Below are 15,631 nucleotides of genomic sequence, written 5' to 3'. Positions count from 1 at the left end.
GGTACTAGACGGCCAGAAAATCCAAAAGAATTGTTCAATCTTCGTCACTCCTCCCTTAGGACAACTGTTGAATGGTCATTTGGCACACTCAAAAACAGATTTAAGATACTAACAAGTCAATCATTTTTCCCTCTAAAAACTCAAGTGAAGATAGTCTTGGCTTGCTGCACTTTGCACAACTTTATAATAGATGAAGGTCCTGATATTTATGTCTATGATGATGAGACATGGTTTGCAACTCTGCCAAGGAGCAATCGTTCCCATGTTGACATGAATAGAGACAATTAGCTTTGGGCGAACATGCGTGATCAGTTAGCCCAGCAAATGTGGGATGAATGGGATCAAAATTGATATATTGTGTGCTGTATTCAGACATGATTTATTTGTATTGTGTGCTGTATTCAGACATGATTTATTTGTATTGTGTGCTGTATTCAGAAATGATTTAATTGTATTGAATGGCTATATTCAGACATGATTTATTTGTATGGTGTGGCTGTCTTTAGCCCTATTTAATTGTATTGAATTGATGTATTCAGATCCTATTTAATTGTATTACGTGATTGCATTGAGACCTATTTAACAGATATGACTAAAGGGAAGGAAAAAGCTGAAGGTGATGGCTCCACTCGTGAGAGGACCATCACATGGGATGATGATCAAACCAAATTTATGCTTGGTTGGTTCATTGACTTTATGAAAGAGCAATATGCTGGTTTCAAGATAAAAAAACAGCACCATTTCAAGTGTTCAGAGGCATTGAATAGACAGTTCAATATGGGGGTAACTGCTACACAAGTTGAGAGACATTTCAGGCATTACAAGGAAAATTGGAAGTTTGTTGCAACTGCCTTAGCCAAGAGTGGTAACACTTTTGACACAACAAGATCTATGGTAATCATATCTGAATCAGAGAAGGCTAAGCTAAAGGTATTCTCCATATTTTTTCTCTCTATTTTTGTTAATATTTTTCTGTTTCAGTGTAATATATACTACTAAGCGACATGCTACTAACTGCAGGATAGGGCAAGAAGGCTCCTTGCTAAGCCTATCAAATTCTTCAAAGAAATGCAAGAACTATTCCTGAACAGCAGTGCTGATGGTTCTCTTGCTATGGATGCCACTAATTGCATGAATGACACTCAGGCTAACGACACGCAGGGTGATAAAGATAATGATTATGATGATGATATATTCAATGACCTGTCAAACTATGCTCATCCTGTAGATGACCTAGGTGATGATTCCGACACTTTACCTTCTCCTATAAGTGGTCAACCTAGCTTTGCATCTCAAGTTGCTGAGAATAGCTCATCTAGCTCTGGAATGAAGCGTCTAAGAGCGGAAGATAAATATGCTAAGAGAGATGTGAGACCAAAGAGCCGTATGTCAAAAATAGGAGATACAATTGCAACTACTTTAGTGACCCTTCAAAACGAGATCAAGAAGCCAGTGCCAGCTCCACCTTCTATGCCTAATTCTGATGGTATATTGTGGCAAAGACTTGAAAATATGACACTAACTACCGAACAAAAGTTGATGGTAGGAACCTTTCTAGCACATAAAGATCAAAAGGGTATGCGTGGTTTTCTATCTGGTTCAGCTGAGGTGACATTTCAATCATGGGTATTCAAATTTCTTAGTGATGCGGGGCTGTGAATTCGCCTAGGTGGTTGGCCGCTTTTGTTTATGTTCTCAGGTGATATAAGTTGCATTGGTCAATTATTACTTGCATTGTTTGCACTTTGCTAAAGTGGATTGTTTTGTATTGTAGACTCATCCAAGAACTTAATTGAAGATGGATGGTGTCAATGAAGGCTCATTCTTTTGCACTTCTTCTGGGCTGATATATGATGGCTATGAAGATAGATGGTGTTGCTCACAGCAATTTGTTTAGCACTTAGATGATGCTTCACACTTTTGTTAATGCATACTTTACTATAATGTAACTAGTATAAAACAATTATGGTTGTTATTGATATGATGTGGAGACATTATCAATTTGATACGGGCATATAGATATGTTATGTCCATTTGTTATGATTAGATTGACTCAGTCATTTCCGATCTGAACTTAGTCATTCCTTCTGAATGACTGAACTGAATCGCACTGGTCCGATCTGAACTAAGTCATTTCCGATCTGAACTCAGTCATTCCTTATGAATGACTGAACTGAATCGCACTGGTCCGATCTGAACTCAGTCATTCCTTCTGAATGACTGAACTGAACTCCCACTGTTCCGATCTGAACTCAGTCATTTCCGATCTGAACTCAGTCATTCCTTCTGAATGACTGAACTGAACTCGCACTGGTCCGATCTGAACTCAGTCATTTCCGATCTAAACTCAGTCATTCCTTCTGAATGACTGAATTGAACTCGCACTGGTCCGATCTGAACTCAGTCATTTCCGATCTGAAGTTTTATGCATTTGCCTCGCCTTTTGGCTCGTGGATTGGAGTCAATTTATGTTAATTTCTCTATATTTTATTTATGTGGCTACTTTTATGTGTGGCAGCAAAACAAACAGCTACCACACATTCTCATGTGTGCCTAACTTTAAGTGTGGTAGCAAAACAAACAGCTACCCCACTTTTTTACCAGATGCCTAATGTTAGACGGAGTAATAAACCAAACACATACTTCAATTTAGGCAGCTTAGGCGTGCCACACCTGTGGCAGCACGCTAACCTTAGGTGTGGCGTCTTAGTTAACAAACCAAACACGCCTTTATATTTGGCTTCTCCTTGAGATAGTTTTGATTTGATAATTTTGATACCTTCATCATGTAATTGCAACATGATGATTCTATCTTGAAGAGTAGACTCGATAGATAATAGATTTAAACTACCTTGAGGGATGATCTCTAGATTGAGTTTTCTCATCTGATTGCAGAGAGTGTCATTGAAAATTGCTATGGATAAGCAATGACAATGTGCCTTGCGGCTAAGTGCATCCGCAACCACATTGGCTTTGCCAGGATGGTAGTGTACCTCAAGATCATAGTCTTTGATCAGTTCTAACTAACGCCTTTGCCTCATATTCAGGTCAGCTTGGGTAAAGATATATTTGAGGCTCTTATGGTCAGTGTAGATGTTACACTTAGCATCCATAAGATGATGTCTCCAGATCTTGAGAGCATGAATAACTGCTGCCAATTCAAGATCATGGGTTGGGTAGTTTTGCTCGTGATTTCGGAGTGCTCGGGATGCATAAGCAATGACCCGGTGGTTTTGCATAAGAACACAACCAAGGCCAGTTCCAGAGACATCGCAATAGATATCAAAAGGCTGGGTATTATCTAGCTGAGCTAGCACTGGAGCAGTTGTTAAAAGTTTTCTCAAGGTGTGGAATGCTTCATCACACTTATCGTCCCAATGGAACTTAACCTCTTTCTTAAGTAGCTCAGTCATGGGTTTAGCTATCTTGGAGAAGTCTGGAATGAATCGGCGGTATTATCCCGCCAATCCAAGGAAACTTCAAATTTGATGGACTGAGGTTGGAGGCTTTCAATCCATAACCTCCTGAACTTTGGTTGGATCAACCGATATGTCCTCACTGGAGATAATATGTCCCAAAAATTTCACACTATCCAGCCAGAATTCACATTTTGAGAATTTGGCATAAAGGCGATGATCACGTAGTTGTTGAAGAATGATACGTATATGATTAGCATGGTCTTCTCTAGTTTTGGAATATATTAGAATATCATCGATGAAGACCACGACGAATTTGTCGAGTTCCAGCATAAAGACTGAATTCATGAGATACATGAAATATGCCGGCGTGTTAGTAAGCCCAAATGACATAACCAGATATTCATATAGTCCATATCTGGTCGAGAAAGCCATTTTTGGAATGTCACAAGGCTTGATTTTGATCTGATGATAACTAGAGCGTAAGTCAATCTTAGAAAAGACCTTAGCTCCAGCTAGTTGATCGAATAATATGTCAATGCGGGGAAGAGGGTACTTATTTTTGATAGTGACCGCATTGAGTGGACAATAATCGACACATAACCTTAGGCTATTGTCCTTCTTCTTTACAAAGAGAGCAGGACAACCCCAAGGTGAAGCATTTGGGCGTATGAAACCCTTGTCAAGAAGATCTTGAAGTTGGATTTTCAGTTCAGCCAATTCATTTGGAGGCATACGATATGGTCTCTTTGAAATAGGAGCAGTGCCAGGTTGAAGTTCAATGATGAACTCGATGTCTCTGTCTGGTGGCATTCAAGGCAAGTCATCTGGAAAGACATCGGGAAACTCATAGACTACAGGAATATCTTTTACTTTGATGTTGGTGATGGCATAAGTGCAAGAATGCAGATACTCCTGCTGGGGCAGATAGAGGGTAGTGGCTCCATGATATGGTGAATCAATCTCGATAACTCAGGAAGAGATATCTAGCAGTACTCTATGTTCAGTCATCCAATTTGTCCCAAGTATAACATCAATACCCTCTAAGTTTAGCAAAACCAAATCAGTTTTAATTACTTGGCTACCTAACTAAATTGGTACACTTCTAACCATTTGGTTGGAAGTGATCTTTCTTCCGGGGGTAGAAATCATCTATGACCCCTGGGTAGGGCAAAGATCAAGTCCTATTCGGGTACCACAGTTGTTACTAATAAAACTATGAGTTTCTCCTGAATCAAATAATGTAACAACTGGTTGGTGGTGAATAGAGAATGTACCCGACATGACGGGAGCTCCATCCGGAAGTTCTGCAAGGGTGGTGAAGTTAATTCGCCCCTGCCGAACTTGCATCATCGGCCTCTTGCCCTTATTCTGGTTACCTTGATTGGAACTCTGCCCTTGATTAGGTTTCTTGGGCCGCGGACAATCTCTAATAAAATGATCCGCACTCCCGCAATTGAAACAGCGATAAGTGCTGCTTCTTTGTTGGACTTGTTGAACATTTGGCTGTGGGCCAAATTGTTGTGGTTGTTGAGGGGGTATGGGTGGTCTATACCCTCCCTTTGTTGAGGCAGCCTGAAAACCAGTCTGCCGAACGGAGCATTCCGCTGTGGTGCTCTAGACGGTGCATTATGAACAAATCGATACCGCGAGGGTTGAACGCCCGCGGGTCCAGTAGAAATCCTGCGTTTCTTTTCGGCACGGTGTGCCGTGATGCAATCCTCCTGAGTCAGGGCCATATTAACCAGCTCGCTGAAGGTATTTGCCTTTATAAGGTTCAAACGTTCTTTGAGCTTAGTGATCAAGCCCCGACGGAAATGTTCTTGCTTCTTGGTGTCACTATCTGCGTGATAGCCCGCGTATTGACACAGGTGATTAAAAGCCTGTGCATATTGTAGTACGGTGCGGGTGCCTTGGGTAAGTGCCAAGAACTCATTTAGTTTCCGCTCCATTAGTCCTTCAGGTATATGATGTGCTCGGAAAGCATTCCGGAATTCTTCCCAGGAGATAACATGGCCATCAGCTTGCATGGCACAATAGTTATCCCACCAGATACGGGCAGCTCCGCGTAGTTGTTAGGCACCAAAGTGAGCCTTGCTAGAGTCCGCACATGGAATCGTAAGAAGAGCAAACTTGGATTCAATGGTGCGAAGCCAAGCATCGGCATCAAGGGGCTCCTCCACTTTGCTGAATAGCGGGGGCTGGGTACTGAAGAAATCCTGGTAGTTTGCCACTTGAGTTTCATAACGACCTCCTTGTGATTGCTGGCGCTGTTGGTTCTGCTGTGTTTGTACCAACAAATTGAGAAGTTTGGTCGGCCGAGCCATAACCTCGGCTAGATTTGGAGGTGGCGGTGGTGGTTGTTGAGAACCGCTGGCCTGATCTGCCCGGAAGCCTTCCGGGGTTCCGCGCGTGGCTCCAACCATCTGAAACAAAGGAGATATCTATTATTAGCCACATAGCCTTACTCCCAATTTCAAAAGGTACACCACTCAGATAAGCAATGTATATACTCCATTCAATCATCTCATTTCAGAAAATAAAGATATTGGAACAAGATGATGAAACACAAGGCTTATATTACATCGCAGATTTTGGCTGTCCTTAACATCGTACATTAAAAAGGATCCATACACAGGCCATCTATAATACAACAAATGGCACAAGGCCTAAGTAAGCTACTTACTACCTAAGACATTACACTTTACACAGGTTACATCTAACGAGTCGACGATTTGACAACTAGAAATCGTCAAAATTGCCTACAGAAGACTGACTGCCAGATGAAGAATAATCTGGCTGAGGATTGGGCTCCGGATCTCCATGCTCGGAGTCAAGATCTGAGACTCCCTCAATTTCTTCTGGATCTTCTTCTCCACCTTTAGGTACTGGGGGTGCAGCGGGAGGTGCTGGTTGCTGCTGCAGTTCTTCAATGTGAGCTTGGGCATCATCCGCTTCAAGGATCAGATCATGGATGTGTTCCTGGAGGAACTCAATGATTGTATTACGCTGAGTGATGATGGCATCACTCTCGTTGATCTGATCTTCTCGATGAAGGATGGTTTCATCTCGTGCTGCGATGATCTCATCCTTCTGAGTCACCAAGGCTTGAAGTTCCACTATCTAAGTGACTTGATGGTCAGCATTCCGATAGTGACTTTGAGCCACATTAGTCAACTAACCCATGCTACGAAGCAGCAAAATCTGATAATGGTGCTGAACATTCATGAACCTGGTGACACTACGGATCGTTTCTTCGGCCAGATCTCCCAACAAGTGACCAAGATGGTCTATCCGAAAGTTCCATTCTGGATCACTGGATTCTATAGTAGGGAACAGGCTAATGGGATACCCGGCAACTTCCATTGGATGCTGATTGCAGAAGATATTGATAGCCTCCAAAGCAGCAGTCTCGATGGTATCATACTAAGAATGAACATCTTGTTACCTATCCTTAGAAAAACAACAAATTTAAGCACTCATTGTGTTGGTTAATGTATTATGCATGCACGTACTATTCAACCTTACAACAAAAACAATTGCCGAATATCTCCGGACTTACGTGGTTAGTTTCAGTGGCATAATACATACGTCTCTCACTAATAACTAGTCGATAATTCCTATCCATCTTAACTTCGTAATCGAGGTTAGTGTACCTGCAAAAAGCCACAATATATATCCAATGAACCTTTCATGCCAGCATATCATGAAAGCATCCCCAATCATTACTGTTCACTATAGAAACAGCATTTGTACCATTACCGCCATACAGACAACGTTAACATACGTTATCGAAACAACGTATTCACGGGGGTACCGCAAAATGCGGGGGTATGAACAGCAATCGCCATACCCTGTGCCGAACCATATACTCCCAATATAATCAACCGAAGTTGATATATTGGCAGCATCTCAAGTAGGCCACTGCTTGAGAAACAGCGTTCGGTTCGCATCACCGACGGGAGGGCTAACTCCCCAGTTAGCTGAGGATCCTTACCTTCTTACCTCATCATCGAAGATGTCGTTACAAAATGCAAAATGGGTTATGCATAAATTTAAGTTTTGACAGAAAAGTAATGCTGGGAGATAGAGTTATTTATATACTATAGCCACCTCTAATTCCCTTAATAACATTACCCTAGGGCTTTACGTACTAAGCACAAGCCTTATCGATTCCAACGTAGTTTTACAAAATACTTGGTTAGTCAAATTTTGTACTAAAAGTATTTTTAAGACACTTCATATCTCCAGTGTACACTTGTTAGCTCTGATACCAGCTGTGGCAGAACCAACCTGAATTACACCGGCTCAAGTACGCGAGTCTATTCTTGAGGGCTCCAACGTGCTTCAAACGGTATAATCCCTTGGCCTGTCGGGTAACGTCCCGATAAACCACCGAATGCAGGATCAACAAGGTACCCCGCACGAAGGCAAGTTCAGAGATACAAATGCCATCACATTTTACATCACAGGCAGTTATATTACATGAATGTTTAAAAGTAGCGTTAGTTCTCAACTGATGGAAATTATTACAAAACAGTTTATGTTTCAAGTCATGGCAGCGGAGTTTAAGACACGGGCACTGTACACGTCGCCAGTTCAGATATCATGCTAGCCCTGGCATGATATCACTCGGAGGGATCTGTGTTGGCCGAGGATGGGTCCCACTCCACGCACCAACCATCGGGCAGAGGGTAAGTCCACAGCATAGGCATAGCAGGGTCGTCAGGAGGATTACCTGAACAAAAAGTCGCAATGCAAGAATGAGTATGCTAATACTCAGCAAGGCTTACCCGTTCATGGTATACTTAGCCATATAACTAGACTTATGACGGCTTTAATGGTTGTGGGTAAAATTTGCAGCTGAAAAGCAACAAAGAGTAGATCCTTATTTTCAAGTTCTAGCTTTCAAATTCTAGGTGGATAACCATACTAGATAAGCACCTATAACTATTCAAGCATGGTAGAATCATTAGCCAAACATCATCTTTGACAATCATAAGTTGCTGTTGTTACTCTATGTGGTAAAGGGATCAAGCAGTCTCAATCTCCGCGAGAAACGGACGATTCCTGAATCGAATTTCAGCCTTGCAAGGGTAAACCTAACTCACACGCTTGGAACATCCAACGATGGTTCCGAAGCAACCGTTTGCCTTTCATTCAGACTCGTGGATCAGAGCCACCACAAGCGACTGCAGGACCATACGCACATCTAATATGCAGGACGTACGTCTGTAGAGCGACTACACGATCGTACTCCTGGTTGCCCTGCAACACGTATTCCCACACATCGAATCAAGTAACAGGAAAAACCAAATATGAGTGCTGGGAGGTATGTCCACTCCTCGGGCCAATTGGTTACTAGGCTTACCGCTTACCATATTTCGCAGCATGTGGCTAGTATTTTCAAACGCTTAACCACCGCTACCACACACTGCGACCTTATCAAATTCATCAACACAGATGGGGTATCATCTCAACCATGATACCTCACATAAATCCCATCCGTCATCCTTATAGTGATTAAGGGATTGTAAACATTGCAACTCCTATATCGCGCGAGTGACAGGAAATCACCCGACTTCTACCGGTCCTATTAGCAGAGCAGCTATGTGACACTCAGGTAAATAGCATGGTCACACCCTAGATCTTTAGTGTGTTGTTATGTACAAAATGTGGCAAAAGTGGGTTTAAAAATTTTAATGTTAAGGAAAAGTGGTTGTTTATATAATTATATTTTAATAGAGGCCCTTTTGTGCTAAATGGGTGAATATAGAGGGTAGAATTCAAATGTATGAGGGTTGTTTTGCAAAAGTCTAAAACTTGTGTTTAAATCGCAAAAGTAAGTGAAACTACCTTTTGGATGTATGTGTAGTGTAGTTTTATCTATAGGATTTACATAAAGTTTGAAAATTATGCTAAGTTTGATAGTAATTTCAAAACTATTACTCTTCTGCGGATGAACCCTCAAGCAAAGTTGTAGATCTTGAAAAATCCTGCACTTTTGCTTTTGGGCCCATCTACATTTCAGCTCTGGTTTGAAAGTTATAGGTGCATTACAGTGAGGTCCCTGAACTTTCTGCTTTTTACAACCAGGTCCCCTTCATCTTCCCCAGACCCGATCCCCTCTGCTTCTCCTCTGCCGCACGCCCGCCGCCGCAGTCCGGCCATGTGCGCCGTCACTGCCATCTCTGTGCCGCTCAGAACCTTGCCACGTGCCATCCCGGCCTCTGCCCCACCGCTTCTCGCCTCCGCGCTGGCCCCTCCTCGCTTGGCCACGCCGCCCGCTTCCTGCCTGAGTTCCGCCGCGGCTGCCACGCGCGCCGCCATGGTGCCAGCACCTGCTTGAGCACGGGCACCACTTCTTCTGGACCCCGGACGCCGTCTCTAGCTTCTCTAGTACACGTCCTAGCATTTGCACCCTTCTTCTCCCTTCCAGTTTCCCTGCTCCGATCACCTCCCGCTGCCCGATCACCGCCGCCATTCCTGCTCACCGTCGGCAGCTCCCACCGCCACTCCCCATCCCTGATTCAAAGCACCAACAGCACCGCCGTGATCCACCGCAGCTCACCAAGCGAACTAATCCCAGCTTCTTCCACCAAAACAGCCCGACCGCGGTGCCGGCGAGCTCTCTCCTTCCTTGCGCCACCGAAATCCGCCCGTGCTCCTCGCCGGAATTCACCGCGACCACTCCACCCCGCCCAGATTCCAGCCGTACACCGCTCCCTCACCTCCTCCCCTAGCCCCCCGACCTGATCCGGTCCAACCCTCGGCCCTCCTTCGCCGGAATCGCCCCCACCCCGAGCCGCCCCTCACCGGAGCCGCCCGAGCTCAACCTCACCGTCGACAGCCCCTTCTGCTTGATCTCCAGCCCATCCAGGTACTCAGGTCAACTCCCCGCAGCTCACCGGTGCTCGTGCGCGCCTTGCTTGCTCGTGTTCGCCGGCCCCTTGCCGGGAACGACGATGCCCCGACGCGGCCGCCGCCATTGCTCGTCGCCGGCGTGCTACCCCGGACCTCGCCGCCGGCGAGAACGCTAGCGACAGGGACGCCGGACGTCGTCACGTGCCGGCAAGGGCATATCTGTGATAGTTGTTTTGTTTCTAAGGGTCTAAGTGTTAAAACCCAGGGACCCCAGTGCAAAGCCCTTTTGTTATTCCATGTGTTTAGTGCTGCTGCCTTGTAAAATTCATAGAAAACTGTAGAAAAATCCAAAAATTGCAAAAATAGTTTTGTTGGAAACTAGATTTCAAACCCTATAACTTTTATTAATGAAGTTTAGTTTGAAATTAAATACTTTTGCATCTATTTTAAATCTAAGGTTAAGAGGTATTTTATACATAATTTCTACATTTTAGCTTTACTTCTTATAATTGTTAGTATGTAACCTTTACAGGTCATGTGTGAACTTGTGTTAAAATTTCAAACCTAGCACTGTTTTTTAACTTAACTTCTTTTGAATTTAGGAAATTCAAATTTGAGATGATTTGAAATTAATTAAGCATGTTCCTTAGGCTTAATTAGTTAGATCTTTTTTGATCATAATCTAATATGTTGGTAATTATTCTATAAATAATCTTTCAAGGTTTTACAATTATTTTTACCTCAATTTTGAAGTTTAAACTTGAAATTTAAATTTAAATTCAAAAGCTCTAGTTCCTGTTTTCCATAAATCCAATACTATAATCATGATATAAATGGTAATTCAAGCCTAAACCCCTTTTATTTCATGAATTCATGAGTGTTGACTTGGTTGGATTGCAACTTTGTTGTGACATAAGATCTTAAATTCAAATCCCGTCTTACCTAAATTGTTGCATATCATATAGAATCAACGACGCTCGACGACGGAGATTACGAGTTGGTCTTAGGGCAAGACCAAGGGTTTTCTGAAGACCCAACACAAGTCGTCAAGGAACTAACTGAAGCCCCGAACCAAAGTTCGGAAGCCTCTGACACTCCTGCCCCCAACCCCACTCAAGAAGGCAAGCCCCGATGCATACCCCAGTAATTCAATTTATTACAATTCCATTATTATATCATATATCTTGCATTACGTCTAGAGTTGAAATGAAACCCTAGTTGCATAAGATCTTAGTAATCCAATGTATTGTACCCAAGTCCTTATCGCATAGATGCACTGCTAAGGAGGACCAGTAAAAGTCGGGTGATTTCCTGTCACTCGCGCGACATAGGAGCTGCATGTTTACTATTCTGCAATCACTATAAGGATGATGGACAGGGTCATATGCGGTATCATGACCTGAAAGTTTTATGCGGTATCATGACCTGAAAGTTTACCCTGTCTGTTTTAATAAAAGTTGATAAGGTCGCAGTGTGTGGTAGTGGTGGCTAAGCGTTTGAAAGTACGAGCCACATGCCGTGAAATATGGTAAAGCGGTAAGCCTAGTAACCAATCGGCCCGGCAAGTGGACATACCTCCCACCACTCGTAATTTGGTTTTTCTCACGCACCGACATGTGGGAGTACGTTCTGTAAGGCAGACAGGAATACGGGTTCATGTAGTCGCACTACAGACGTATGTCCTGCACAATTGGTGTGCGTACGGTCCTGCAGTCGCTTGTGGTGGCCTGCTCCACGACCCGGAATGAAAGGCAAACGGTTGCTTCGGAACAATCTTTGGATGTTCCAAGCGTGTGAGTTAGGTTTACCTTGCAAGGTTGAATTCGATTCAGAATCGTCCGCTTCTCACGAAGATTGAGACTGCTTATTCCTTCTGCCACATAGAGTAAGAAATGTAACTATTGATGGAGCAATCTTGATGAATGATAATCTCTACCTTACTTGAGTAGTTATAGGTGCTTACCTAGACTGGATAACCAACTAGATCCTGAAAGTTAAAAGTTGAAATTAAGAATCTACTCTTTGTTGCTTTTCGGCTGAAATGAAACCTAGAGCCTTTATAATGCCTTCATGAGTCTAGTTACGGGCTAAAGTATACCCCATCTCGGGTAAGCCTTGCTGAGTATTAGTATACTCAGTCTTGCAAATAAACTTTTCAGGTATGACCTTCGAGAACCCCACGGATAGTCTCGCCTGGCCAACTTCTGTTCCATATGTCTGGTCCGTGGAGTGGGATCCGTCCCCGGCTGGCAGTGACCCTCCTAAGTGACACCAAGCTTTGGGCTGAGCATGGTGTCCACTTTTGTGACGTGTGTAGTCGCGTGTTCTTTTCTTTCTGCTGTGAGTTTGGACAAGCTATTCAGCTTGTCAGTTTAAACATGGTTTGTATAAGTTTTACTTAAGTTTGAACCTGGTTTGTAATAATGTTTGAATATCTGTAAATCAAAAGTTGATGAGCTGTTCTGTGATTGTAAACTCACCTTCGTGCGAGGTAAACCTGCTTCGATCCTGTTGAACCGTGGTTGTATCGGGCGGAGACCCGACAGACCAATGGATTGTTCCGTTTGAAGTGCGCTGAGTTAATGCCAGCTGTATAGCGATCATTAGCGCACTTGAGCTGGAATAATTTAGGCGGTTCTGCCACAGCTGGTATCAGAGCTGTAGGTTTACTTTTACATCTGGAAAAGCTCTTATAAAGTATTTTCAGGATAAAACCGGTTAACAAATGAGTTTGCAACGTACGTTGGATTCATTAAGGTTGATGCCTAGAACGTAAAGCCCTAGGGACTTATATGGGAAATATCAGGTGGCTATTAGTATCTATATATGTATAGATAGTTCTGACTTGCAGCACTACTTTTTGTCAAAATTTAAATTCATGTACAACTCAACCTTACTTTTTGTAATGACACCTACGATCGTGAGGTAAGAAGGTAAGGATCCTCAGCTAACTGGGGAGTTAGCCTTCCCGTCGGTGATGCGAACCGAACGCTGTTTCTCAAGCAGTGGCCTACTTGAGATGCTGCTAATATGTCAACTTAGGTTGATCATATTGGGAGTATATGGTTCGGCGCAGGGTATGGCGATTGCTGTTCATACCCCCGCATATTGCGGTACCCCCGTGAATACGTTGTTTCGATAATGTATGTTAACGTTGTCTGTATGGCGGTAATTGTACAGATGTTGTTTCTATAGTAAATGGTACTGTTTGGGGACGCTTTCCTGTCGTGCTGCCATGAAAGGTTCATGATATATATATATATATATATGTGTGTGTGTGTGTTCTTCTGCAGGTACACTAACCACGATTAAGAGGTTAGGACGAGTAGGATTAATCGATTAGTTATTAGGGAGTGTCGTATGTGTTTTGCCACCGGAATTAACCACGTAAGTCCGAGGATGCTCGGCAATTGTTTTGGTTGTGAGGACGAGTAGTACGTGCATGCATAGTTCGTTGTCAAACAAAAGAATGCAATGTGTGTTTAATACTGCTAAGGATGAATGGTACGTTGTTTGTCTCTGGAATGGGTTGATAGGGTTCTTATGGTAGTTTTAAAGTTGGGTATCTTAAAGTACCTTAGGCTTTCATCTGATTTTCAGTCTTTGCTGTTATCAGAATTGATTATCTCGTTCCATTTATCTTGTGCTTTTTCAGCGAGGTAAAGAGTCTCACCATTTGCATTCTTGTTGCAGATGGCAGCCCCTCCTAACATCCTTTGGGATCCGGCAGGGCATCTCCACACAAATGCCCTGCATTGGGAGGGTTTTCCTCGTTTACTTTGGGAATCCTTAAGGTCGTTCGGCTATATAGATCCTCCACAATATGATGCAGTAGAGTATCACGAAGAGGGCATTTATCGAGCTCGAGTCAAAATGACTATCCCTCAACACCCTCTTCGTTCCCAATGGCAACTCATTGAAATTGAAGTGATGGGCTATCGAATAGTTGACACCATTGAAGGAGCAGCATTGGAAGCTATCTATGTTTTCTATAATCAGCATCCTAGGGAAGTCGCAGGACAGCCCATTGGTTTATTTGCTACGACAGATCCTAATGAGCCAGAATGGAATCTCAGGGTAGTCCCTGAGAGTTATAGACTGGAAGGTCCACCGGAAGAAGCACTTCGAGGTATGATGCGGTTTATGAATGTGCAGTATCATTATCAACTGTTACTGCGTCATGAGATGGGCCAATTGGTTAATGCTGCGTGAAGTCTCTATAGGGAAGCTGATAGACATATCACCCAAGTGGATCAACTTCGAGCTTTGGTGATTGAGAAAGATGGAATCATTGCTACCCAAAATGAGACTATCCATCATCGAGAAGATCAAATCAATGAGAGTGATGCGACAATCATCCAACGCAACACGATCATTGAATTTCTTCAAGAGCAGATTCATGATCTCATCCTCGAAGTTGATGATGCCAATGCGCACATAATTGAGCTTCAACAGCAGCCTGTGCCTCCTGCAGTACCGGCACCTGAAGAAGAAGAAGAAGATCCCGAAGAAATTGAGGGAGTCTCCGAGATTGATTCTGAGCACGGAAATCCTGTCATCAGTCCCATCATTCCTCTTCGGGTAGTCAGTCATCAGTGGGCAACTTTGATGACTTTTAGTTGTGGTTGAGTGAGTGATAGTCTAGTTGTAACTAGTGTAGAAAAAGGTGATATAGGCGGTGTGTAGTCTATCTAGAGCTAGAGCCACTTGTTGTATATGTGGCATGTGCACTTAGGCAATGGGTTGTAGTGGTCTAAGTGTGCTGATGTAAGATGTAAGGATCACCAGTGTTTATATAGTAATCCAAACCTTGTGTTTTACCATCCTACTTTATCTTCCTGCATCTGAATAAGTTGATTGAATGGAGCATATGAATCACATTTCTATTTGGTAATTGTATATCATCTGAAATTGGAGTAAGAATATAGTTGATAATGGATATCTCCCTTATTTCAGATGGTTGGAGCTACTCGCGGAACCCCGGAAGGATTCCGGGCAGATCAGGCCAGTGGTTCTCAGCAACCGACACCGCCACCTACAAATTTGGCCGAGGTCATGGCCCGACAAACAGAACTCCTCAACCAGCTTGTGCAGGCTCAGACGGGCCACTTTCGTCAGCAATCCCGAGGCCGAGACGAACCTCCATCGGCCAGTTATCAAGATTTCCTTAGTACTCAGCCTCCAGTGTTCCATAAGGCAGACGAGCCTCTGGACGCAGACGCTTGGCTTCGAACCATCGAGTCCAAGTTCGCCATATTACCTGCTTCATGTTCAGATGAAAACAAGGTGCTTTTTGCAGCCCAGCAACTCCGCGGCACAGCTCGCTTATGGTGGGATCATTTTTACGCCAT

At 43.4% G+C, this 15,631-nt stretch overlaps 1 protein-coding gene across 1 annotated transcript; it reads left to right on the top strand.

Moving 5' to 3' along the window:
* Positions 1–588: 588 nt before the first annotated feature.
* LOC112903470 lies at positions 589–2,006 on the top strand. The gene is made up of 3 exons (XM_025972741.1): positions 589–930; positions 1,021–1,699; positions 1,775–2,006. Exons 1-2 carry the CDS (start codon positions 589–591, stop codon positions 1,657–1,659), a joined length of 981 nt encoding a protein of 326 aa, XP_025828526.1. The 3' UTR covers positions 1,660–1,699; positions 1,775–2,006.
* The last annotated feature ends 13,625 nt before the right edge of the window (positions 2,007–15,631 follow it).

Source organism: Panicum hallii, chromosome 8, assembly GCF_002211085.1.
Source record: "Panicum hallii strain FIL2 chromosome 8, PHallii_v3.1, whole genome shotgun sequence".
NCBI classification, from domain to species: Eukaryota; Viridiplantae; Streptophyta; class Magnoliopsida; order Poales; family Poaceae; genus Panicum; species Panicum hallii.
Note: the sequence above shows the minus strand (reverse complement) of the source record. Positions and strands in the feature narration are given on the sequence as shown.